Genomic DNA, 27,187 nt, shown 5'->3' with positions numbered 1-27,187 from the left:
AGCCAGTAACGTGTCCAAGGTCACAGCCCAAAGAGAAAACTGTAAGACACAATCTTGCCTCTCTCCCTCCCACAGGAAGGTACTAGTTTCTGCTCAGCATCTCCCTCCTGTTCTCTCCTCTCCGAAGGCAAAACCACAGGAAAAGTTCCAGGAGACCATACCTTCCTTCTCCAGAGTCTTCCAACAGGTGCCTCTCTTATTATATGCCAGCCAGTTGTTTTGAAGGCCATCCATGGGAGGACGCTGGCCTCTAGGTCAAGGGAGCTGTGAAGGGAGACAGGACTGACAAGTAGCCCAGACAGACACTGCTTAAGATTCACCTGTTCTAGAAAACCTTCCTAGGCTGATCCCATCTAGCACTGGGCATTTAAATACCTTCACAGTCTTTAGAAATAACTTATTGCTAAGGCAGGTTTTATATAGTATTTCCCTGTTTTTGCTGCTTAGCCATTTTTGTCTTACCGATTCTTTCTCTGTGACAAGGACTATATTTCATTTCTCCTCTCCACCCTCACTGCCACCTGCTGCTTCACTCTAACCCACTCCCTGCCTCTCGCCTGCCTGGCTTAAGCTCTCTGATGAAGACATTTCATTTTCAGGATGGAATACTGACTACCTGATTCCCAGATCGTGTTCTTGACTTGTCTCAAAGTCGATTATCCTCCTTGGAGATCACCCACATCTTCAACACTGGCCTTTTCTTTAACCTAGTCTGCGAACTTGCATAGGTCTTGCCCACTTCTGAGTCTTTATTATCATAGCTATAAAGTTATTACAATCCTAGCCTCCCCCAGCCTAATCATAATCTGTTCATCGAATTGACAGCCTGCATTTTGTCTTCATGCAGTTGAAACTGAGAAGGATTTGGAGGAAATTTTCTTAAAAGACAATTTTTTCTTCTCTATTGTATTCGTAGAGCTGGGCGGGGCAGCAGGGGGAGGGGGTGAGGAATGCTTATTTTCCAAGGAATCGGGAGGGGAAAAGTGGAGAGGGCCAAGGGCAGCTACGAGTGATGTGGGGAGCTGGGGCAGATTTGGAAGGACTTTGGGAGCTAACATCTAAGTTTTTGACTCTGAGCCCCTGTCGGGGCTCTCACTTCATGGCTTCTCATGCTTCTGCTGCATATCCCACACCAATTAGACCCAAGGATCAGTTGGAAGTTTCCAAGACATCTTCATTTTATTTCCACCCTCAATCCACATTTCCAGATGTCTCTGTAGCAAAGCGAAATTCCAGGCAAGCCTTAGGGAAAAAAGGAAAAACAAAGAAAATGAAACAATTGGCAGTGAAAGGCAGAAAGAGAAGATGGAGCCCTTAGAGAAGGGAGTATCCCTGAGGAGGTGGGGAAAAGGGGAGGAGAAGGGGAGGAGGAGAGGAGGAGGAAAGCAGGCCTGTCCCTTTAAGGGGGTTGGCTGTCAATCAGAAAGCCCTTTTCATTGCAGGAGGAGAGGACAAAGATACTCAGAGAGAAAAAGTAAAAGACCGAAGAAGGAGGCTGGAGAGACCAGGATCCTTCTTCCAGCTGAACAAAGTCAGCCACAAAGCAGACTAGCCAGCCGGCTACAATTGGAGTCAGAGTCCCAAAGACATGGGTAAGTTTCAAAAACTTTAGCATTGAAGATTCAAGCGGACACAGGAATTCACAAGAGAATTTCCAACTTTGGGGTTCGGGGGTTCCAATGGTTTAAATGAGTCGTGTTTTGGCACTTGTTTTCTTTTTAAATTCCTTAACATTCAGTTAGATTAACTCCTTCTCCGCTGTACTGAGCGTGATGCTTTATTACCAAAGAATTCCAGCAGCACGTGGAGAGTCCCACAGATCTCTGGAGAGAGTGCCCAGCAGGATGGATGTGGTCATGTGTCCTCCTACCCCCTCACTTCCCTCTATCTTCTCTTTTCCGTTGGTTCCAAGGCCCTGGTAACAGTCGGGTCAGCTTGCCCTCCTGGTTCTGCTGGAGACCACTGAGCACTGTCTAGCCCTCAGATGTACAAAATAACTGCTTGCTTGATGCAAACGTTGAACCGTGTTTGGCATCGATAGGAAGCTGGGGATCGAGCAAGCTGGACTCAGGCTTGGCTATGGCTGAGGAGGCCATTCTCAGGCTCAGGAAATGAAAGTAAAGTCCTCAATGGCTTGACCATGGGAAACAGATATGGGTAGGAGAGTGTGTGTGTGCATATGTGCGTGTGTATGCACCTATAGGAGTGACCATTTCTAGCAGATATCATAGACATAGTTTTCCTGAGGGCTCTCTGCTGTGACAAGGAGGCTGCTGGGACATTAGAGTTCTTGCTAATTTGACTGAGTATTGAGGGCTTTTCTAGGTTCCATGAACAAAGACAGAAGCTATGAGGCTCTGGTGGTAGTTTCTACTCAGAGTAATGTGTGCAGAGCACAAGGGTCTTTGTCCCTACTGGACTCCACAGAGCCCTGTAGACATTGTTCACATTTGGCAAAACAAAGATAGCAGCTTAAACACATACTAAATGAAATGAGACTCAGTTGTCCCATGTATTCCCTATCAAATGTTGCACCCATAGACAACATCCACAGAGATCAATTTGCAATTATATTGAGCTGGTTCAGCCTTTAGGTTGTTTCATCATGAAACACAGAAAGAACACTTTGAAGCATGTGTTCAGGTAAAACAGGAGGGAGAGCACCGGACAGGGAGTCAGAAAAATCAGATTCAAATCCCAGATCTGCTACTTATGAACTATGTGACCTTGGTCATGTCACTGAATCACCACTTCCTCATCTGGAAAATGGGGATAGCAATAACTACTTTGTCTACTTTCAGGGTTGTGAGAATCAAGTAACAATAATGTGGAAGTCCTTTGAAAATGGGCACGATCTATAACAACTGTAAATCATGATAATAACTACCATTAGATAATAATGTGTATACAGGCTGACTCTTCCTCTTTCCAGGGTGGTTGGGTTTTCTTTGCGTGCTTGGGTCAGAATCATATGACCAATTAAGTGTGGCCAGATGAGAGGTGAATGTTGGAGGAACTCAATTCCTGCCCTGGGTAACATCAGGAATCCTATCTAATGTCAGCCCAGCTGATTGGATAGGTTGTGCATTAAAAACAGAGAGGGAGTAAAGAAGAATGTTGAATATTACTTCCTCAGGGGATGAAATCCCTGAGGAAAGACAGGAACAAATAAGGTGACCACAGGGACAGTTGCCTGTTATGGAGGCTGGATGGTTTCCTCCAGAGGAAGATTGCCACAGATAAGGGCACCATTGAGGATGCACATTGGGTCCCCAGTCCTACGGGTGGACGATACTTGGGCCAGGTACATATGATGGAGCAGCCACTGAGTTTTCATTTATTCAATAACAGAGTATCTAAAGTACTTTGAATTATAGATGATCTCTAACAAGGTATCGGACTGCCACTACTTCTGATGTGGAGTGCACTGCTGTTCAACAATTGCAGTAAACACATTATATCATGGAATCTGGGATTGGAAGGAACTTTAGAAGTTGTCTGAGCCAACCTTCAATGCGGGATTCATTTTTACAACAACCAGTTAAATGTTCATACAGCCTCTGCTTAATAACCTCCAGGAACAGGGAACTTACTACTTCAACCATATAGAATCCCTTAGGATTGGAAGCAAGGAGGAACACTAATTCAGTAGTGTCTGCACAAAAAGTTTATGGGGAAAATGATAACTCATTAATTTTTGCCTTGATTTGGAAGGGGAATGTTTCAAGTGAGTCTTTGGGATAACGATGGAACCAGAAAGGAGCCAAAGAGCAGTAGCTGATTATTCTCTGCTCAGAAACACAATGCCATTATTGAACAGCAAAACATTGTCTGCAAGCCTGTTGTCGTCTGAGAACAGTGGCTGTTACCCTGGTAACCAGACTGTGATGCCTCCATCCAAAAGTGGCTGTTTGCCTAGCAGTGTAGTTTTGGCTGGCTTGGAGTAAGTGGGTGTAGCCCAGGCAAAAAGTGTGGCAGCAGAGTGGGGGTCCAGTTTTATAAAATGCCCGAAGACTAACTGAATCCCATCAAAATGGCAAGAATGCCAGCAGCCAAAAATAAACCAGATCCCAACCGGCATGTTCACCTAGTCTTCCTGGAGACACTGACTAAAGTAATCAAGTGCAGCCTTCCCCACCTCACTTCTCCCTTTGGCCGTGCAGAGCCAGAGGAGTCCTTGGAGAGCCAGGCAGATTGAAAGGTCTACCCTGCTTTCTGGGGCCTTAGGCTTAGCTCTGAGCTAGGAAAACTACAAGTTTACTTAACAGGCTGATAACTATAACTGCTCTCTCAGAGCGATCTGACTAATAACAACCTCAACCCTGGGAAGTGGGTGGGAGGGGAAATATAGTCTCCAAACCCATTAAGGTAGAACTCCAGCCAGTAACATCACTTTCCCCTGTTGCTTTTGTCTCTCATCCTGAAGCTTTGAAAGCCATCCCCTGGGTACAGGTCTTTGTCTTGAAAAAAAGCAACAGTAGAAAAGCAATAGTAGAAATGCCTTCCCTGCCCACAGCACTTCAGGTCTAAAGAAGACCAAGTGAGGACAGTCACATGATCAGGAAGGGTAACAGCAGCCATGGTAGGTGAATGGAGCAGCCTTTCCTTCCTTTTTTGCTTTCAGAGCCTACTCAGTGCCAAACTTACATCAAAAGCTCAGCAAGTACTGATTGATTAATACCTCTTGGCTACTGCAAAATGGCCCTGAGGGCTATCTCTCAGCTCTGCACTGGCCTCTGAGCTGTCTGCCAGGCAGGGCTCTAGAAGAGAGTCCCAAGGAAGAGAATAAGGTTCCCCAAATCAGCTTCACACTGCAACTAAGGAGAGAGGAGGAAATGGTGGGAGACTGACCTGAGGAACAAGGTATGGCTACTATTGTCTCTAGTACCAGTTACTTCCCTTTCATCTTCCTATTTGTGGGCAAGGTGGAGACAATGTGCCAAGGATAAGTTTTAGCAACCAAAGTCCTACCTCAGCTTCCCAATGCTTGCACATAAATTGGAATGTGTACATCATTCATTCTGTGTGTACTTCCCTTTCATCTTCCCATTTGTGGGCAAGGTGGAGACAATGTGCCAAGGATAAGTTTTAGCAACCAAAGTCCTACCTCAGCTTCCCAATGCTTGCACATAAATTGGAATGTGTACATCATTCATTCTGTGTGTGTTGTGTGTGTGTGTGTGTGTGTCTGAAGAGGAATGGGGAGTATAGGAAACAAGATGGTCCAGATGCTGTTGCCTTGGTAATACTAAAACTGTGTCCAAAGAGGAGGCTGAAATTCCGTTTTAGTTAACCTTGTCCACATGATTTGACTATCCAGCAGGCTTGGATTCCCAGGCCCTAGAGGTTTCGGGACAGTTTTCCAGCACTTGAATGTGGTATATAAGTGCTGATATCACAAGGGATATGTAGGAAAGACAAGATTATAGGCAGGGCATTGTCTGACCAGGACAGGGCCAGAAGCAAAAGTCTTTGTTTGTCTCTGGCACCTCTTGATAATTGTTGTTTTACTCCTAGAACCCACCCACTGATCCCCATCCATCCCTAGTACCAGTCACGGCTACTCTAGCATTTCAGCCTTGTCAATCGCTGTAGGCCCTGATCAAGGAGGCCTCTGTTCATGGGGTGAGGTTAAGGGGTGGGTTCTGGGAGGAGGGTAAGACTGTAGTGCAGATTCGAGACCTAGGGAGATGGGGCCAGTTTCTCACTCAATGAGCCTGCCTGTTGTTTAGCTCTATTGTATACGGTTCTTCTATCTCTCCCTTTGTCAGCTGGATTCAAGGGACAGGCTGGGAATTGTGCAGGGTACAATTGGTCTCTTTCTACCATTCCTTTCTATGAAAGCCCTTCCTCTCCTTCCTTTGATGAGTTCCCAGATTCACACTGAATTTCCATCATGGAGCTGGTCCTTGAGGCGGGCCCAGGGCATGGGAAAGGAGGGAGGGAGGGTTGGGAGCTCTTGGCGCCTGCTTAAAGAGACAGCATCAGGATCAACACAGTCCCTTGATGAACCTGGATCTGTGTAAGTCACATTGGTTCTGTTGATCTGTCAGACCCCTGTGAAGAGCACTGATGAGAAGGGCTTAAAATTGGAGTGTCAACTATCACAGATTGATTAGACTTGTTTTGGGAGTTTGTATACAAATGTAGCTGACCATGACATGATCTGTTCCCTTTGCTTACATTTTGCCCACACGACTTCGTTATATCCATTTTAACACTTGCTTATATGTGGCTTTGGATTTTGATTCACAGATTCACAGTTTGTTTGCCCCAACAGGATTTCAAGTTTTCTAAAGAAAGGGACTGGCCTTTTAATTCCCTTCTGTTTCTCCTAGTGTCTATGTCACTGCTAGTGTGCTTAATTCTTGTACTGAAGTCACATAAACAGAAATGAAAGGAAAACACTGGAGGGGGTCATTATTTTTCTCTATGACCTCTCATCAAAGTTAGGCCGTTTAATCCAATTGAGTTGCATTGAGAAATGTTATTACTATATGGTTCTTTTATGCCAACTCTCCCATCTTGCAGTCTGTACTTAGACTGGAAATGTGAGAATGTCTCTTGAGAGAGCCAAGGAACTTCTCTAGAATCCCTTCCAGCCTTCTTGAATCAAACTCACACCCATTCAACCAGGAGGGGTTCTGAAATGGAGAGTCTTTGGCTTTAGGCTATTGTTCACACATACCCAAGGACATTTCTTGGACTGTGAAAAATCAAAGGGAGCCCAATGGATCTTTTCTCAGAATGCTTTGATTGTTAACTACTTTGATGAAAAAATAATTTCTTGCAGGCTCTGAGTTTTTCTCAGTTAGAATCTAAAATCTGATTCTTGCTTGGACAGACTGACTGAGATTCTTCACTTCTGCTGAACTTAAATGCCCCCAAAGCACTTATCTAGGTTGTGAAGAGATGAACATCTGATGCTTATGCTGATATTACTGAATTGTTTATAGCTTAATAGTGATAGATTTATCTAAAGTCATTTATTTCAGACTACATTAGAAACTCATTAAAGCCTACTTCCTTCTTGTCCCTTGCTTTGAGCTGTAGTGGAGCAGAAAAAGGGAATGCTAAGTTTTTAAAGCTCTAAGAAAATAGAGGAAAAATGGATGTAAAAAGAAAGGCTATGATCTGGTGACTCAGAATTGCTCCTAAGGCTTAGCCATTTATCATCCAGTAAGAACACAATACATGACACTCTCAGGTCATTTGGATGATGATTGAGGGATCAGATACACTCAAGAGGATGTATCTCTTTGCAACCTCATCTTTGCAACCCTGGAGGTGGCATCAGCTAAAGCTTAAAGTGGAGTTCTCTTTTGGCTAGCAAGAGTTCAAGTTCCTCCATCCCTGACCATACCTGCACAACAACTTAGCCCTTCCCGGATGAAAATGCTGGGGTGAGTGAATAGGCCCAAGATGGTCACTTGCTAGGGTGGATGGCTCTTCTTACCCTCGCCTAAACAAACAGTCCTGCCATTGTTCCCTGGGTCTGACCCCCTCCCCACCCCCGGGCCTGCAGGCCCCTGTGGAATACCAATCAGGCTCCTGAGATCTCAGGAAAGAACAAGGCTTCTTTGTCCAGGGGAGCGATGGAGGGCTCTGTCCAAGCCCTGACCCTGTGCTGGGGAGAAAGGGAACAGTGGGGTCACTGACCTTCCTCTCCCCCTATTCCCAGGCTTCAGAGACTTTCTTTACTAGAAGAGTCTAAGAGTTTGGGGGTGGGGAGGAGTTGGACAGGCAGAGAAGGAAAATGGCAGTACTGTTTACTTCCAAGCTCCTTTTCTTGACTTATAGGCTGAATCTAGTATCTTAACCTGTTGAGAAAAAGGAAGATCAATTTCTGGAATGTTTTCTGAGAACAACAATCGATTTCAGTTGTTGCGTTTTTCTCTATGGTACACATGTGTGTATGTGCAGATTTGTACACATGCATGCACGTGCGTGTGCACACACAGGCACATCCATGGGCCAGTTCTGAAAAGACACTCTTCCCAAGCACGTTTGCAAAGTTCATGCTGAGTAAACTCAGCCTCCACTCACAGCAGCACAGCTACAGATTGCTTCTCATAGAGGCCAAGTTTCCTGGCAGCAATGCTTTAATTCTTGGAAAAGGAAGTTCTGTTTCAAATGTTAGCTGCTTACTTTGTTTGGCTTGGGCTTCTGAGCCTCATCTTTGGTGTGACACACGAGTATCTTTGAAGAAGAGCCTCTTTGAAGGCCAGGAAAGGGCTGTCATTTCAGGAGATGGTGGGTAATAGGACTCACTCCTTTTGTGTCTCTGAGAACAGAGGCAAATGCCTCTACCTCAATTTTCCCATGACAGAGATAATTTGGTCTTTCCAAATCTGTTCACATTGATGCAATTCAGCCATGCAAATCACCAGGTGTTCAAGCTCTCTGGGCTAAAAACAAACTGTAACTAATGTTAACAGAATCAGGCAAAGGAGTCCCCTTTCCCCGGTACCCTATAGAAAAGTGAGTGTGGCTTAGAGAAATGCTTGAATACAAAAATCCAAGCCTAAGTAATTAATACAATTTATTTTTATTGTACAAGCTGTCACAACCTGCTTATTCAAAAATAGCAGCTTCCCAGTACATTTGCTGAGTATTTGTGTGTGTGCATGTGTATACTGTGTTTATAGATATATAACATCAGTGGGTGTGTGTATATATATACATACATATATTTATATATATACATACATATGAATTAAGACATTTTTTCTGAAGAGCTTAACATTCTCATTTCTTCTACATTTTAGGGATCTGGCCAAGAGGCCAGAGGAAGCCATTGTTTTCCTCATCTAGTCAGTCATCTACTTGGCAATTGCTAAGGTTCACTCCATATGACATCTTAGAGCATGGGACTAGTACTTGGAACACAGATGCTTTCAGAGCCTGTGACTTCTTGTGTGCCTTTCCTGTTTCTCAGCAACACTGGCGTAGGGCCTGGGATACCAGGTCTGGGGATCTCAGGGACTCTTAGCACTTTAAGACACATGTGTTCCCAGGCCCTGGTGTGTTCTTCTAGTGCCAGAAAGATGTTTCATGCTTTGCTGACTTTGTATAAAGTCTGTTTGTAGCTGTTTTGACAGAATCTCAGTGTATAACTGAGCGTGGGGACATTAGCCAAGCTGCATTATAGGAGGACAACACCACCATGCAAAGTGTCTAAAATCATGAAGCCTGCATTTTTATTATTGCAAGTAATATCAATCTTCCTATTTTCATTTCTTGTCCTGCGCTAGCTGCCTCCTGTTTGGACTACTCCTCCCATATGTAAACTAAGAAGAATCAAGCATTCCTTGCAACAAATACACACGATGCTCAAAAATATCCAGGAGCATGCAATTTCCAAAGTTTCCTCCACCTGGAATGTTCTTCATGCTAAAATCCTGTCTGACAATACCAGCATCTCTGGCCTGCACTCATCCCTTCCTGGAACTCCTAATGCATTTACCCTCTCTTACCACTTACTTGGCTGCCTGAATTGTTAGTTGAAAATATTAGGTCTACCTAGCTAATTCTTCCTCAGGAAATTAAAGACTCCCATATGGCAGAGTCTGTGTCTTTTCTCTCTTCTTATCCCATATAACACCCAGCATAATGCTGGGCATATAGTGAGTATTCCGTAAATAGTTGATGAATGACTAAAATAAGTAAGCAAACAAACAGACCAGAACAATAAGAAAGAAGAGACTGATTTCATAATCTCTCTGGCTTGCTATTTGAATTGCTGAATTATTATTATTTATTAAATATTTTTAAAATTCTGACAATAAAAGGTAAGGATTTATTTTCTTTCTTTCTTTTTTTTTTTTTTCCTTGAGACAGAGTCTCACTCTTGTTGCCCAGGCTGGAGCGCAATGGCGCAATCTTGGCTCACGGCAACCTCTGCCTCCCGGGTTTAACAGATTCTCCTGTCTCAGAATCCTGAGTAGCTGGGATTACAGGCATGTGCCCATGCCCAGCTAATTTTTGTATTTTTAGTAGAGATGGGGTTTTGCCATGTTGGCCAGGCTGGTCTCGAACTCCTGACCTCACGTGATCCACCCGCCTCAGCCTCCCGAAGTGCTGGGATTACAGGCATGAGCCACGGCTCCCGGCCAAAGATTTATTTTCAAGGATGAAACAAAGTAAGGATTCTGGGTCAGTCTCACATGCTGAAAGCCAAAATCTCTAGCCACTCCTGCTTTTTGACTCTGGGGTACCCACTGTCTCTAAGCCTGTGAGCACCGGGCCTGGCTGGCCTGGCAGAGAGGTTTGAGTGGCATGAGCTACCTACTGGATATGCCTGACTGTTTCCCCTTCTTCTTCCCCAGGCTTGTTAGAGTGCTGTGCAAGATGTCTGGTAGGGGCCCCCTTTGCTTCCCTGGTGGCCACTGGATTGTGTTTCTTTGGGGTGGCACTATTCTGTGGCTGTGGACATGAAGCCCTCACTGGCACAGAAAAGCTAATTGAGACCTATTTCTCCAAAAACTACCAGGACTATGAGTATCTCATCAATGTGTAAGTACCTGCCCTCCCACACAGACCCATCTTTTTTTTTCCCTCTCTCCATCCTGGAGATAGAGAACTCTTCAGTACCTTAGTAACTAGCAGGGGACTGGGGTGGAGCCAGAGCGGATTCCTGAGTCTTCCCTCTGTGCAGATCTCTCCTGCTTCACATTCGAAGCCCATTCAGAAAGGACAGGTCTGCCTGCCTGCCTGTCAGCCCCTCCCACCCCCGCCCCTTGTTTTCTTACACGTGTTCTGACTTCTGCCAGATGTAGTTAATATTGCCCAAGTTGGAGCCTCCAGTGTAGTAGGTATGGAGAAGCCAAGGGAGGCACTAAGCCTCTCCTATTCCTAGAACAAGTTAGGCTCCTGTTCCTTCATCCACATTTCTTCTTGTCTAGCTCCCCACTCTTGTGAGGTAGCATGTCTGAAGGGTCGGGCAGGGAGAGTAGGTCCCTGGTTCTCCAGGTCCCAGGGTAAGCAAGGTGTGGTGGGAGGAGCATATGTTTCTGGTCACATACACCCTGTCTTCACTTATTTCAACAAAGATAAGGTGAAAGCATGCAGGAGGAACCTAGTGATTCCTCTGGAGAATCCCTAGCCTTGTTAAGGTGCTCGCTCTGGTGTATACCTCACTTATGTGGGGAAAGGAACCAGGTCTTCAATTAATAAGATTCCCTGGTCTTGTTTGTCTACCTGTTAATGCAGGATCCATGCCTTCCAGTATGTCATCTATGGAACTGCCTCTTTCTTCTTCCTTTATGGGGCCCTCCTGCTGGCTGAGGGCTTCTACACCACCGGCGCAGTCAGGCAGATCTTTGGCGACTACAAGACCACCATCTGCGGCAAGGGCCTGAGCGCAACGGTAACAGGGGGCCAGAAGGGGAGGGGTTCCAGAGGCCAACATCAAGCTCATTCTTTGGAGCGGGTGTGTCATTGTTTGGGAAAATGGCTAGGACATCCCGACAAGGTGATCATCCTCAGGATTTTGTGGCAATAACAAGGGGTGGGGGAAAATTGGGCGCGAGTCTGTGGCCTCGTCCCCACCCAAGGCTGGGTCCTCTCTAGGGGCCTGGCATTTGAGTGAGGAAGCGATGGCTGCAGCCGAACGAGAAGGTCAGGAAGAACGTGGTGCCCAGCTGGCTTAGCCTCACCTTTCAAAGGTTCCCTAAGCAAATTTCTTCTCAAAACGGAAAGCATGAGTTTTGTGGGATGCTTTGTACAACCAGACCATTTCTAAGCCATCTGTTGGTATCCCTTTACTCCCTTCCTAGCAGGGACCACAAGAGAAGATCTAACTGGACAAGAATCTAAAATGTGATTGAGACTTGGGCACCTGATCTGAGAGGGAGGATTGATAATAAAAATTAAATAATTGACTCCAAGATGAAATTTACAATATTCTGGGATCCTGCGCTGTTGGAGGTCCCAGAGGGCATTGGAGTAGGTTTGCATGTTGAATGTTTTATCATTGCTTGAGGGTTATCCATGCTTTGAGTGAGGCGCACATTTGTTTTCAGTCTCTGGAGTTAAAGATCCTTTGGGGGCTGAACATGTGTGGGTTCTAGCAATGTCTTTTTGTGGCCAGCAGTTAGCTTAGAAAGGTTTTGTATCTGAAATTTTAATCTCCTATTGGCTTTGTTCAATGACTAGGGAACAAAAATGTTCCTGTGGCAAGGAACATTTTCTAAGCTCAGCCTAAGGCACAAAATGGCACGACTTTCTTTCAAGATCTGTTTTGATTTCTTTACACCTTATCTGCCCAAAAACATCCTCTGAAGCCTCTCTAACCCAGGGATCCTCCTCACTCCTCCCCTACCCATTCCCCCCACCCTCCGTCATGCTGGGGCCAGTTCTCTAGTAGATACTGCCAATGACCCTTGGCAGAGGTGCCCTGCTCACTAATTTCATTTGAGGGAGAGCCCTGGAACCTGGTTTCAATGTCTGGCACACGCCACTCCAGGATCTCCCAGTTTGTGTTTCTACATCTGCAGGCTGATTCTGATTTCTAACCACCCCATGTCAATCATTTTAGTTTGTGGGCATCACCTATGCCCTGACCGTTGTGTGGCTCCTGGTGTTTGCCTGCTCTGCTGTGCCTGTGTACATTTACTTCAACACCTGGACCACCTGCCAGTCTATTGCCTTCCCCAGCAAGACCTCTGCCAGTATAGGCAGTCTCTGTGCTGATGCCAGAATGTATGGTGAGTAAGGGCACGGGTGCTTTGTCTCTCCTACCCACTATGGAAGCACTATTTGGTTATTTTCTTAGTGTAAGGAGGGTGGTGATTACGAGAAAAATATAAGATGATGAATGATTGGGTCTTAGTTTATTAATCCTTCCTACTGAAACCAGAGAGGTTTCTTCCCTGGGAAGGGAACTTGGAAGTGGTGGCAGTTTTCTTGGCTGTTCACGTGGACCTACTCTAGTTGACTACTGATCCCAACCCCAAAGCAGCACATTTCAATAACAAACACAAGGTTTCACCATTGTTCAATACCACCTTCTCTTTTTTGTAAACCTGTAGAAAAGAGGATCCTGATTGTTGGTAGAATCTAAATTTACAGCCAGGATAATTAGAGATGGAAGAAGGGCTCTGGGGGAAAGTCTCCATGTGGCCCCGTAACTCCATAAAGCTTACCCTGGTTGATGTTTGTGTCTTACTTAGGTGTTCTCCCATGGAATGCTTTCCCTGGCAAGGTTTGTGGCTCCAACCTTCTGTCCATCTGCAAAACAGCTGAGGTGAGTGGGTTATTTGGGTTATTTTACAAGGGAGTAGCTAATACCATACAAATTACACCCATGGTCTTCAATTTTAAGGACTAAAAGTTTCTCTTTGCTGGATTTTGAATTAGCCGATTGCCTTCTAAAACATATTGGCTAAGTATGCCTGAGCCAATGAGCATAGAAGGTAAAACACCTGTTTTCCCTAGAGCTGCATAGAAAGACTTCCTTTCCAACCCTTCCCCTCTTAAAAGAGAAGTTTGTAGCTTTAGGTAAAGATAGATCCTGATGGCAAAATCCCCCACATGAAAATTTTCATTCCTTTAGTTAAAAACCGTATCAAGAAAATGGGCTGTGCACAGAGGCATTCATAGGTTTTATAAAAACATTTTCAGTTTGGAACTTCTTTATCTCAAATGAGAGGTAAAATAAGTACATTTGAAAAGGAAAGCACTGTATTGAGAACAGATATTATATACAAATGAGGCAAGAGGAATAAAAGTGAATCCTGGGGAGAAAGGCAGTAAATTATTTCTTTGAAAGCAAAATATTGACTTTAAATTTTGGACCCCTGGGCACAACTGTAGGGAACCAGTTCATTATTTTGGAGTACTATGCTATTTCATGAGTATTCTGTGTTCTGGGTGTTATGGGCAAGGTGCTATGGTATACACTGAAGACTGGGAGGCCCACATTTAGGGAAGTGAAAACTTAGTTAAAGATGTAGAATTAGCACACAAGAAAGATATCAACACATTCAGAAAGCTGTATTCATGATTTACACTGAGGCATATTATTGCTGTTGCAAGAAACAGTTCTTCCTCTTTCATTTTCCTGCAGTTCCAAATGACCTTCCACCTGTTTATTGCTGCATTTGTGGGGGCTGCAGCTACACTGATTTCCCTGGTGAGTTGACTTTGAATGATCTTGGCAAGTAAATAGGACTGAGATAGTGTGGGTACAGCTCTTCTGAAAGGCAAGAAGGTAGACTGCTTCCATCCTTGAAATGCTGGAGGGAAGCTTCTGGGAAAATAGCAAAGGGTAGAGGCTCCATACTTCTACTTGCACTGGCAAGGCAGAAAAACATCACAGATTAGATAGGAACAAGAAAAGTGGTATGAGGAAAGAGGGGGTAAGAGATTCATAGACACAATGATAATATTTAGTATTTATAGAACATGTAATGTTGCCAAGTACTTTGCAGTCATAAATTACGGTTAATTCTCAATACATTTTGATCAGATCAATGACAAAACACTGAAAAATCACGAAACATGACTTGCTATAGCCTGGAATTCTATATACTATCAATATGAATCCACCTTAGATACTCTCCAATGGATTTAGTTACTCATGTGGAACTACTGGGAGGACCTCCTAACATTATTAGAATTGTTTTGACTATAATACAATGCTATGTCCCAGGTCTTGCTGATAGTGTTACAGTGCCCTGTGAATGTAGTGTGCTCATTGTGCAGATTAAAAACGTAAGGCACTGAAGGGTGAAGTGATTTATCTGAAGTCATTTTATAAGCAGTGATCAGACAAGATGAGTTCACAGAACTCCTGGCCCCTACTGCTAAGGTTTCCATACAGAGTCAAGTAATTTCTCATCTTGTAAAATAAATCGATTCATTAACCAGGAGAGGGCGGTACTGCATGATGTGGCTGTGTGTCTACAGCAAGCACCCTATGACTCTAAGTCACTCGAACATACGGATGTGGCAAAGCCCAAATATTGTTCACTTCCCTGAGGAAAACTCAGTGCTAGATCAAACAGAGGTGTTGAATAAATCTTTATGATTTGATTCTCTGGGCCTGGGCCGTGAGACACATCGGACTTCCAGTCAAGTGTATATGGAGAAAGCCAAGCCTGGGATGTACTATTTTTTGCAGAGCAGGAGTTTTTCCCTTATTTAGTTATGATTTTATTTCTACCCTTCCTCATTCCCAAAGGGATCTGAGGAGGGCATTCTTTCTTTTCTACCCTCATTCACATTCTCTCTTCTGTTCCCTACAGCTCACCTTCATGATTGCTGCCACTTACAACTTTGCCGTCCTTAAACTCATGGGCCGAGGCACCAAGTTCTGATCCCCCATAGAAATCCCCCTTTCTCTAATAGCGAGGCTCTAACCACACAGCCTACAATGCTGCGTCTCCCATCTTAACTCTTTGCCTTTGCCACCGACTGGCCCTCTTCTTACTTGACGAGTGTAACAAGAAAGGAGAGTCTTGCAGTGATTAAGGTCTCTCTTTGGACTCTCCCCTCTTATGTACCTCTTTTAGTCATTTTGCTTCACAGCTGGTTCCTGCTAGAAATGGGAAATGCCTAAGAAGATGACTCCCCAACTGCAAGTCACAAAGGAATGGAGGCTCTAATTGAATTTTCAAGCATCTCCTGAGGATCAGAAAGTAATTTCTTCTCAAAGAATACTTCCACTGATGGAAACAAAGTGGAAGGAAAGATGCTCAGGTACAGAGAAGGAATGTCTTTGGTCCCCTTGCCATTTATAGGGGCCAAATATATTCTCTTTGGTGTACAAAACAGAATTCACTCTGGTCTCCCTATTACCACTGAAGACAGAAGAAAAAAGAATGTCAGAAAAACAATAAGAGTGTTTGCCCAAATCTGCCTATTGCAGCTGGGAGAAGGGGGTCAAAGCAAGGATCTTTCACCCACAGAAAGAGAGCACTGACCCCGATGGTGATGGACTACTGAAGCCCTAATCAGCCAACCTTACTTACAGCATAAGGGAGCATAGAATCTGTGTAGACGAAGGGGGCATCTGGCCTTACACCTCGTTAGGGAAGAGAAACAGGGTGTTGTCAGCATCTTCTCACTCCCTTCTCCTTGATAACAGCTACCATGACAACCCTGTGGTTTCCAAGGAGCTGAGAATAGAAGGAAACTAGCTTACATGAAAACAGACTGGCCTAAGGAGCAGCAGTTGCTGGTGGCTAACGGTGTAACCTGAGATGGCCCTCTGGTAGACACAGGATAGATAACTCTTTGGATAGCATGTCTTTTTTTCTTTAATTAGTTGTGTACTCTGGCCTCTGTCATATCTTCACAATGGTGCTCTTTTCATGGGGTATTATCCATTCAGTCATCGTAGGGGATTTGAAGATCTTGATTTGTTTTAGAGTGATGCACATTTCGTGTATTCCAGTTTGTTTATTACTTATTTGGGATTGCATCAGAAGTGTCTGGAGAATAATTATTTGATTATGACTCTTTTTTAAAATAGGAAAATTGGACATTAAGCATCACAAATCATACTAAAAATTGGCTAGTTAAATGAATCTATTGGGATTTTCTATAAGTATTCTGCCTTTGCAGAAACAGATTTGGTGAATTTGAATCTCAATTTGAGTAATCTAATCGTTCTTTCTAGCTAATGGAAAATGATTTTACTTAGCAGTGTTATCTTGGTGTGTTAAGAGTTAGGTTTAACATAAAGGTTATTTTCTCCTGATATAGATCACATAACAGAATGCACCAGTCATCAGCTATTCAGTTGGTAAGCTTCCAGGAAAAAGTACAGGCAGAAAGAGTTTGAAACTTGAATAGCTCCCAGATTTCAGTCTTTTCCTGTTTTTGTTAACTTTGGGTTAAAAAAAAAAAGTCTGATTGGTTTTAATTGAAGGAAAGATTTGTACTACAGCTCTTTTGTTGTAAAGAGTTGTATTGTTCTTTTCCCCCAAAGTGGTTTCAGAAATATTTAAGGAGATGTAAGATCTTTACAAAAAGACACTTGATACTTGTTTTCAAACCAGTATACAAGATAAGCTTCCAGGCTGCATAGAGGGAGGAGAGGGAAAATGTTTTGTAAGAAACCAATCAAGATAAAGGACAGTGAAGTAATCCGTACCTTGCGTTTTGTTTTGATTTAATAACATAACAAATAACCAACCCTTCCCTGAAAACCTCACATGCATACATACACATATATACACACACAAAGAGAGTTAATCAACTGAAAGTGTTTCCTTCATTTCTGATATAGAATTGCAATTTTAACACACATAAAGGATAAACTTTTAGAAACTTATCTTACAAAGTGTATTTTATAAAATTAAAGGAAATAAAATTAAGAATGTTCTCAATCAAACATCGTGTCCTTTGAGTGAATTGTTCTATTTGACTTCACAATAGAAACTTAATAATCGTACCTTGTTCAAGGAGCTCATTCATTTTTCAGGTCATCCAAGTCATTCTCATAACATTTCTCTGAAATAAATAGTAGATGAATAGATTACTTCTATTTTTATAGTTGAAGACACTAAGAAATAGAAGCAAAGTAATTTGCCCAAAAAATTCAATAAGTACATGTCTGAGCTTGTGTTAAAACACAGATGTTGAAATCAGTTTATTGCCTACTTAAAGGTTTCTTTTCTCTTCGAAGTTGGATTTTAGAGTGTTCAGAGTCAACCATGGTTACTTTGTCAATACCATAGTGGTGCCCCAGTTCCCGGTGCATTTAGATTTAAGTTATTGTTACCTTCTCTTTAAATGGTTTGGATGTTCCAGTAATTATCCCTTAGTAATTCATACGTGACTAATATTTAGTTTTATTTGAATAGTACTGGATGGAAGGTTGAGTACTTAAAGGACAGAGCAGGTATGTAAAAGGCAATGTAAATGTAAACAGGCTGTGGCAGGGCAGTACTAAAATAAATTAGTGACACCTACCACCCTGGATGGCCAGCCTACTAGCTCACCGGGGACATAGCATTAAAGCCCTTTCACAACCCTAGGTTAGAATTTGGCACCGTTGGACAGCACTCTGATGACCAGCTTAAAGAAAGCTGACTTAAAATCAGCTGCAGATTCATTGCCCCATAGTTGCAGCTGACAAAAGATTGGAGAGAAAGGAATCTTTAGCTGGAGGGATAACAAATCAGTCATCAGTTAAGGAGCTCCGTTCAAAAGCAGTTTCAATTTAATTTCCTGATTTCTGCTTAACCACAATTAATATTCTGCAAGCAAGTCTGGTTGAATGACTTTAAGACATAAAGAATAAAAATATGACAGGGACTTATTTTAAGACACTGGCAAACAAGGACACAGCACCATATTTTGGAGAATTGATTCAGGGTGCTACAGAGTGATTGTATTTTTGCCTCACAGGAACCGAAAGCCAGTTCCCAAGAAAGCTATGTTTTCCATCTGCCCTTATTTGGCTGTGCCCTCTGGGATGAATCTATAGATGGAGTTTCTAGGCTCTCAGAAGCTGAGAGCATCTCCAGTCTCTCAATTGAGTCCATTGTTCTTAGCTCTCCCACACACCATAAACCTCCTTTTTTCTAACTGAAAGAGCTCTCTTTGTGCTTAGATCAGCCAAAGATCAAGATGCAGCAGTATAAACAAGAAACATTTTCTTACAGCACCAGTTGTATTGCTTTTCCTATCTTCAGGGTCAGTACTGAGTGTAGTTATGCAGGATGTGGAAGGTGCAGCTTTGTCCAGAGCAACATTTGTTCATTCCTTAATTCCTTCTGTGAACATTCATTGAGAAACTACTAAGTACTGTGTTAAACCCCAGGAAGTTCAAGTTTGGGGGCGGTATGGGTAGAAAGGTGATCAAGACCAGATCTTACACTCAAGGATCTCTCTCAGATTCAGCCATAGCAGAGAGGTCTCCCAGGGTAAACTGGAGTGGAGGCAAGGAGTGTGCAGTCTGACCGGCTGACTGCAGTGGGCATCTGAATTCTCCCCTCAGTATGTGGGAGAGGTGGGTGTTAAGGGCCTTGACTTCACGTGGCTCTGGGTTTTTAGGGCACTGATACAAACAAAACTTCAATTTAGAGTCCTGACAACTTGTGACTTGCTCTTTCTATGTCACCCTGCTTCTTGCCTTACATGTGACAGCATTTATGCACACACTGTCACAATGCATGTGCATGCTTCCACCCACTCAATCATTTGGGGAGTCAGAGGGCACATGAATCAAGATTTACATAAACACAGGCTATTCAGCCTGGCCTTTTGTCTCTATCCAGGCTAAATCTGAGAAGCCAAGGAAGGGTAATGTAAGATACAACATATCAAAACTGCACTTGTACCCCCTAAATTTATACAACGACAACAAAAAAGATAACAAGTCTTTCTCTGTTTGGATTTCCTTAATTGTGAACACAGGTAGTGTGTCTATTTTTTTTTGTCTTTTTCTTTTTTTTTTAATTGAGACGGAGTCTCCCTCTGTCGCCCAAGCTGGAGTGCAGTGGCGCGATCTCGGCTCACTGCAAGCTCCGCCTCCCAGGTTCACGCCATTCTCCTGCCTCAGCCTCCCGTGTAGCTGGGACTACAGGCGCCCACCACCGCACCTGGCTAATTTTTTGTATTTTTACTAGAGACGGGGTTTCACCGTGTTAGCCAGGATGGTCTCGATCTCCTGACCTCGTGATCCGCCCGTCTCGGCCTCCCAAAGTGCTGGGATTACAGGCGTGAGCAGTGTGTCTATTTTGACATTAACAGTTAACTTCATGAATATTAAGTAACAGAAGAAATACTCATAATTATATTTACAAAATCAATACTTGGCTATTCCTACATCAATAAGCAGGTAAGGACTTCAAGTCAATATTTATACATTGGGAAAGATTTTCCTTGTTCACTCACTTGTTTGAAAGAAGCAAACATGCTCTTCATTATATTTGTTGTCCCACAAAGTTTGGTGTCTATGTGCTCCTGTTCTGGGACTCCCTGAATTGACTGACTTTATTCTACAGGAAAATATCAGATAAGGTCATGCGTGTTTTACTGATCATGGATCAGTCCAAGGAAATCCAGTCTTAACATTTTACCCAAACTCCCAAAAAATACTTATTTGATAAATTATCTGTGTCAAGTGTTATGCTAAGTGTTTGTGGCATAGCAGTTAATAAAAGAGATACAGTCTCAGCCCTCACGGAGTTCAACTAAAGACAGAAATGGGTAGGAAGGGAGACAGGGAGCATGGTGAAGAATGAGGCTAACATCCTTCCACAGAAACAGTGGAAAAGATAGAATCAGGGAGAAACTTGCACAGTCCCATGAGAAACAAAGAGTCATTAAAAAAAAAAAGATACAGACATGCAAGTCTGTATTTAGATAAATGCAATGGTATTTAAGATTGGAAAACATTAAATAGGCTTGGACTGTTTTGTTCCCCAATGTGGAAAGTGACTCAGCTCTAGGTTCCAAAGGAACTAGCTTCATGGATCTATATATTATGTGAAACCCCACCTTTCAAGCATCAAAGGGGCAAAATACAAAGCTGATTCTGAGGGTTGCAATATTAAAACCAAACAAGCCAACTGATATTTGAAAGTGTATAGATGGTTTTAATTCTAGTTGATGATGAATTCGCATGTAGACCAACTTTAAAAAACAACAGGGAAATGTGGCTCTTGCAATCAAAGCTTCCTTCCATGTCCCCAACATGTACCAGATAGAAATTTAGTGACATCTCATTTGACTTAAAATATGAAATCTGCCCACATTATCAAATAAAAGTGAACAGAAACATAAAAATTATCCTATATGCAAATGATATTATTTTCAGAAGCTCAGAGTGGTCTTAGCAAACAAATGGCTCAGCTAATTACTGCTAGGAAGAAAGTATACATATCAGCTTTCCTAAAAATAAATTTGTCATTTTCAGTAGATGTTCCCACCTTCTTGTTGGTGAATAGTGTGAGTAATTCCATAAAGCAGGTACTTCAGGATATATTCTGCAGCTGGCTTATCTGAAAGGACAAAAGTAAATTACGTTTCTCAAAGCCAGGTAATATATGGGTGCTTATGGAATTTCTACACATGTGTTGTTGTTTGTTTGTCTTTAATAGCTTAGCGGGTTACAACTACTTTAAAGTATTTCCAGGTTAAAAAATTTTAAGTCATGCTTTATGCCCTATTTGTCTTGGTGTTAAAGAAGATTCAAAATAATTGTCTGGGAAGGGCGTGGTGGCTCATGCTTGTAATCCCAGCACTTTGGGAGGCCAAAGAGGGCATATCACTTGAGCTTGAGGTCAGGAGTTTAGTTTTGCCATGGCCAACGTCGCAAAACTAAAAATACGTATATAGGTTCAAGCCTATAATTCCAGCTACTCAGGAGGCTGAGGAACAAGAATGCTTGAACCTGGGAGGCAGAGGTTGCAGAGTGCTGAGATTGTGCCACTGCACTCCAGTCTGGGCAACAGAGGGAGACCCTCAGTAATAATAATAATAATAATAATAATAATAATAATAATTGCCTGAAGAGAATCTTGGTTAGGACTGTAGGCAGCCTTACCTCCAACAATAATAGCTGCACTTTATCAAGCACTGTATCTGCAAAGTACGTTACACATCTTATCTCATTTCATCGTCACATCAGTCTTACGAGGCAGAAGCAACTATTATCCTTCAGTTCCATGCTGGAGCATGTGGCCTTGTTGGTCACATCAGTTTACACATGAGCATATTAATCCTATCCTAGTTCAACTGACTGGCAAAACTGCAGGGACTAGCTGCATTCAGCTATTTGTCAGGGAGCAGAACCACTATCATTGTAGCTCAGTATTGTGAACAAAAGTTCTCTGAAAAGGGGCCACAAAGCGAGACCCCGCCTCTACAAAAAAAGAAAAAAAAAAAAAATTACTCCAGCATGGTACCTAGTGCCTGTAGTCCCAACTACTCTGGAGGTTGAGGTTGGAGTATAGCTATAGCCCCAGAGGCTGCGGCTGCAGTGAGCTGTGATTGCACCACTACACTCCATCCTGGGCAACAGAGCGAGACCCTGTCTTGAATAAAAAATAAAACAAAATTATTAAAAATAAAAAGGAATTTGGAGGAAAGAGACTTTTTTTTTTTTTTCTGGAAAAAGGGTCTCACTCTGTTGCCCAGGCTGTAGTGCAGTGGCACCATCTCAGCTACTACAGCCTTGACCTCCTGGGCTCAAGTGATCCTCCCACCTCAGGCTCCACAGTAGCTGGGACTACAAGCGACTGCCACCAGGCTCAGGGCTAATTAAAAAAATTTTTTTGTAGAGACATGGTTTTGCCATGTTGCCCAGGCTGGTCTTGAATTCCTGGCCGACCTCGGCCTCCCAAAGGGCTGGAATTACAGGCATGAGTCACTGCTCTTAGCTCCAAGGAAAGAGACTTTATTCCAGAGAACAGTTTGGACACCAGAGACACACAACCTTAGGTGTAAAACGAAGGTGTGTTCCAGAGAGCAAAGGTGGGGTTCTACTTTTATAGCAAAAGTTTATGCAAATGAAGTATTCAAACTCACCTGGTTCTGATTGGTTGATAGAACTGAGCCCTGACTGGTCAAGGCAACTGAGCCCTGATTGGTTGAGGCAGCTAAGTCATAATTGGTCAAGGCAGATGGCCTCTGATTGGTTGGTTCAGGTGAGCTCTGGAAGTCCCAAAGTTGAACAGTCGTGTGGGTTTTGGAGGAACTTGAGACCTCTGACCTTTAGTTGGCAGATGGCCCCACTTGGCTCTATTTAAAATTTAGGCCCAGTTAGCCACTCAGGATCCATTTTGAAGTATTGCCTATTTCAGGTTCACATTTGTTCATAGTACCTGCCAAAAACTCCCCTGAGAGAAGCAGTGGTTAAGCGGGGATAACCTGAAGGAAGTGTACTCCATTCATTCCCCAGGCATCTCCAAATATTTTTTACTGTGCAATCCTATCAGTAAAACACAATGGAGCCCACACCCCCGCCCCCAGACCTTGCTGCTCTAAGTGTGGTCTTAGAACAAGGAGCATCAGGATCGCCTGGGAGCTAGTTAGAAATGCAGAATCTCAGCCTGATCTACACCCACTGAATCAGAAACTGCACTGTAACAAGATCCCAGGACGATTTGTATACATATTAAAATTTGAGCAGATTTGCTGTGTGTAATTATATAACATGTATTAAAATATATATTAAACATATGCTTTAAGTATTGACATTATATTCATGTACTGCTGTTCTAATATACACATTATAAAGCATGAAAAACAACTTTTAAAAATATAAGATAAATATGAAGTAATATTTTAAAATATATTTTATTTGATAGTATATACATACGCAATTTATATCTTATTTGAAACATGATAATATTAATATTTTAGTGAGAACAATGTGACTGAATATGCCTCATTAATTTTGAAATCATGGTTTAACATTTTAGAATACTGAGTTCAGTTTAAACTGACCCTTGGCTTGAATGGATGTTATAGCCGAAAATAATAACTTACAAAGATTCATAGATGTAAATGGATGTAGTATGACAGTGGCAGTGCTCAATAAATTATGTTAATTTTTCAGCCTCACTTTGCAGTTATGCAAAGATTTTTGTTGAAATTTGACTATTAAATTTTCGCTCTCCCTGCCATCATTCAGTGGTCCTTGCAAAGTACATTTTTTTTTTTTTCTTTTGTGACGGAGTCTCCCTCTGTCACCCAGGGTGGAGTGTAGTGGTGCGATCTCGGCTCACTGCAACCTCCGTCTCCCGGGTTCAAGCAATTCTCCTGCCTCAGCCTCCTGAGTAGCTAGGATTACAGGCATGCACCACCACACCTGGCTAATTTTTGTATTTTTGGTAGAGGCGGGGTTTCACTATGTTGGCCAGGCTGGTCTCGAACCCCCGATCTCATGATTCGCCCGCCTCAGCCTCCCAGAGTGCTGGGATTACAAGCGTGAGCCACCGAGCCCGGCCCAAACTAAAGTATTTTTACAAATGAGTTCAAGCTATCGGAGTAGGATGTTTCAGGCAAGTTAAACATATCCTGTTACTTTAAATATATATATATATATAATCTTATACTTTTAAATGTTCTGTTTTTCATGCCTTATATGTGTATATTAGAACAGCAGTACATGAATATAATGTCAATACTTAAAGCATATGTTTAATATATATTTTAATACATGTTATATAATTACACACAGCAAATCTGCTCAAATTTATATATATATATATAAATTTTCCATATATATATGGAAAAGAAGTGACACACATAGTTTTCAGCAACAAAGTCACAAGCTGATGAAGGTATCTCCACATATCTGTTTTCAAATGCTCTCTGTATGGCACATTTCCTTTGAAAGGCACTTACTTGGCCAGGCGCGGTGGCTCACGCCTGTAATCCCAGCACTTTGAGAGGCCGAGGCGGGTGGATTACGAGGTGAGGAGATCGAGACCATCCTGGCTAACACGGTGAAACCCCGTCTATACTAAAAATACAAAAAATTAGCCGGGCGCGGTGTCGGGCGCCTGTAGTCCCAGCTACTGGGGAGGCTGAGGCAGGAGAATGGCCTGAACCCAGAAGGCGGAGCTTGTAGTGAGCCGAGATCATGCCACTGCACTCCAGCCTGGGCGAAAGAGCGAGACTCTGTCTAAAAGAAAAAAAAGAAAGGCACTTACTTTCTCACTGATTGTTAAAAAGGCATATTTCCCTGACAAATCTGCAGAGTGAGAACACCAGAGTCAATCTTGTTAATATTTATTGATATCAGGTATTAATAAAATTTTTCTTATTTTAAGATTAAAAATTAATACAAATACTAGTTCAAATGGATCATGTTGCAATCACCACAGAGTGCACACATATCTCACATTAGATGTCATACTGTGTAGCAGTTTCTCCAAAACATTTTGAAGATGGAAATCTCTTTCTAAGGTGATAAGTTTTTCAGGCCTCTACTATAACAGGTGGAGGGAGGTATTACCATTGGTTGAGAAAACATTTAAAATATACAATCAATTCAATAACACTATTTTAAAACTTTTTCTTACAGAAAATTTCAAACATACACAAAAGTAAAGAGGTTCCTTAAATGCAAGGAGCCTCATGTAACCATTACTCAGCTTCAGTAATGATCAATATTGAGTAACATTTTAAAATGAGTTTGTATTCTGTTGATGTCCACACAGATGAAGACATATCATTCGTTCATTTTACTGACAATCCTTAGTGTTCAGATGGATGCCAGAGGGGAGACTCCTTGCAGCAACACCTCCATTTTCTTTCTTTCTTTCTTTCTTTTTTTATTATACTTTAAGTTCTAGGGAATATGTGCACAACGTGCAGGTTTGTTACATATGTATACGTGTGCCATGTTGGTGTGCTGCACCCATTAACTCCTCATTTACATTAGGTATATCTGCTAATGCTATCCCTCCCCCCTCCCCCCTCCCCACAATAGGCCCCCGTGTGTGATGTTCTCCTTCCTGTGTCCAAGTGATCTCATTGTTCAATTCCCACCTATGAGGCAACACCTCCATTTTCTACTCTACCCCCAAGAGGACAGAGGACAAAGCTTGGGGATTGCTCTACTTTAGAGTCTAAAACATCTTCCTGATTTATGCCAGACCAATAGGTAGCAACTATTACTTGAATTGCTTCACAGTGGCCATCTTGGAATTATTTTTACTAAATTGCTCTGTTTTGTGATGTCAGTGACCTATGTTAAGGACTATTTTTAAAAAGCCATCCTACACAACAGTGACTATGTCTACTATGGTCCTGTTTTTGTGGGTGTCATTCATTATACTATATTTATCCAGAAGGCTACAGGGGACCTATTTCTCTTCAGTCTAGTATCAAACTAGTTGTGCTTTATTTGAGTGTTGAGGTAAGAGCAGACTGTCATTATGATTCCTGATGTTGTGTTTTGGACTTTTTTGGCGGGGGGCGGGGCAGAACACATTCATTGTTTTAGTAATTTAATCTTGCTGAGTTGTTGAAACCAAGTAAAGGTTCCAAAACCACCTCTTAGTTTGTTGGATTATTTTTCTTTCTCTTTCCCCTCTCATTTCTGTGGAAGTGTGAAAGGTGGTCAGAATTGAAAGAAGAAGAAAGAAAGAAAACAGTTCTAGGTCTCTTCTTCCCTCACCCTCATTTCAAACTCTAGAATTCAGAAAACCTTAAAACACTGGACTTAGATGTGGTTTTGTCAGTAAGTTAACAGATGGATTCAAGTGTGGTGAATTAACATCTTCTCTCGATCATATTTGTATACTCCAGCCCTAATAAGAACTCTAAGCTCTTTACTCATTTTAATACATCGGCGTGAGAGATCTTGTCTGGCAAAAACTTGGAGAAATAGGTATAAATCTGACTCTTTAAATGGCTCCATGTCAAAAGTTTTTACTTTCACAGGTAAGAAAGTCTTTTGATATCGTTCACTATCTTTTTTTCCCCACAGTAAAAGCCTAGGGTAGCTCATTTCCAGGGCTGTTTTCAACATGCTGGGACAACTCCAATTGTTTCAAGAAGTATTAGGAAAATGATACAAATAAGATTTTAATGCAATTCAATTTTAAATGCATATACCATACACCTTTAGGAAAAGAGAATGAGATAAACTAAAATAGAATAAGTGATAGTTTTCAATTCTGAAGTATTTGGTGATTATTTCTTTAAAACAGGGTTACCAACAGGCATAGATCCATTGTAAGCTCTGCCTCATTCTCTCCCCTTCTGTCTCCCTGGGCTTACAGTGGGGTACAATGATGTCTCCAGGACTGGGTTTTCTGTTACTGTGGACACTCATGACTCCTTCTCCACAGTGTTCCAGCACCCCATTCTCCTAGTCTGAGTGCCCACCTTGTTTACCATTTATAGTAGGGTTGTCCCCACTTCAAATCACTTTACACTTATTGCTCCAGTCCCCTCCCAGGAGTGTGGCTCCTAGGCTCCTATCATTTGGTCCCGCCACCTTCCCAGGTATGCTGTTCCTGCCAAGTGGTGACAGGCCTCCTAAAGACCACTGCCTGATGTTCTCTAGATTTGTTTGTCATTGGGCCTAGCATCTACACTCTGTCCACCTTACTGAGTGTGAATAAATTATTGTTTCACCAGAAGATCCTGGAACTGACAACCTGGGAATCCAACAACGGCAAACAATATGACTTTGATTATGTACCAGCACTGTTGTTTGTACTTTGCAGATATTAACTCATAAAAGCCTCATAACAATCCAGAGGTG

General features: G+C 42.4%; 1 protein-coding gene across 4 annotated transcripts; it reads left to right on the top strand.

The window, feature by feature from the left end:
* The first annotated feature begins 1,029 nt into the window (after positions 1 to 1,029).
* On the top strand, positions 1,030 to 17,341 carry PLP1 (proteolipid protein 1). 4 transcript variants are annotated; one of them, XM_011967654.1, is made up of 8 exons: positions 1,030 to 1,236; positions 1,443 to 1,592; positions 10,329 to 10,515; positions 11,212 to 11,473; positions 12,539 to 12,707; positions 13,173 to 13,246; positions 14,069 to 14,134; positions 15,249 to 17,341. In XM_011967654.1, the coding sequence occupies exons 2-8, from the start codon at positions 1,589 to 1,591 to the stop codon at positions 15,318 to 15,320; spliced, it is 834 nt and encodes a 277-aa protein (XP_011823044.1). In that variant the 5' UTR covers positions 1,030 to 1,236; positions 1,443 to 1,588; the 3' UTR covers positions 15,321 to 17,341. The 4 variants fall into 4 exon arrangements, with proteins under 4 accessions (XP_011823044.1, XP_011823045.1, XP_011823043.1 ...); XM_011967655.1 differs by lacking the exon at positions 1,030 to 1,236 and having other exon boundaries at positions 1,383 to 1,592; positions 11,212 to 11,368; XM_011967653.1 differs by lacking the exon at positions 1,030 to 1,236 and having other exon boundaries at positions 1,383 to 1,592.
* The last annotated feature ends 9,846 nt before the right edge of the window (positions 17,342 to 27,187 follow it).

This window comes from Mandrillus leucophaeus, unplaced genomic scaffold, assembly GCF_000951045.1.
Source record: "Mandrillus leucophaeus isolate KB7577 unplaced genomic scaffold, Mleu.le_1.0 Scaffold809, whole genome shotgun sequence".
Taxonomy (NCBI): Eukaryota; Metazoa; Chordata; class Mammalia; order Primates; family Cercopithecidae; genus Mandrillus; species Mandrillus leucophaeus.
The sequence above is the reverse complement of the archived record's forward strand: the minus strand, read 5'-3'. Positions and strand labels throughout refer to the sequence as shown.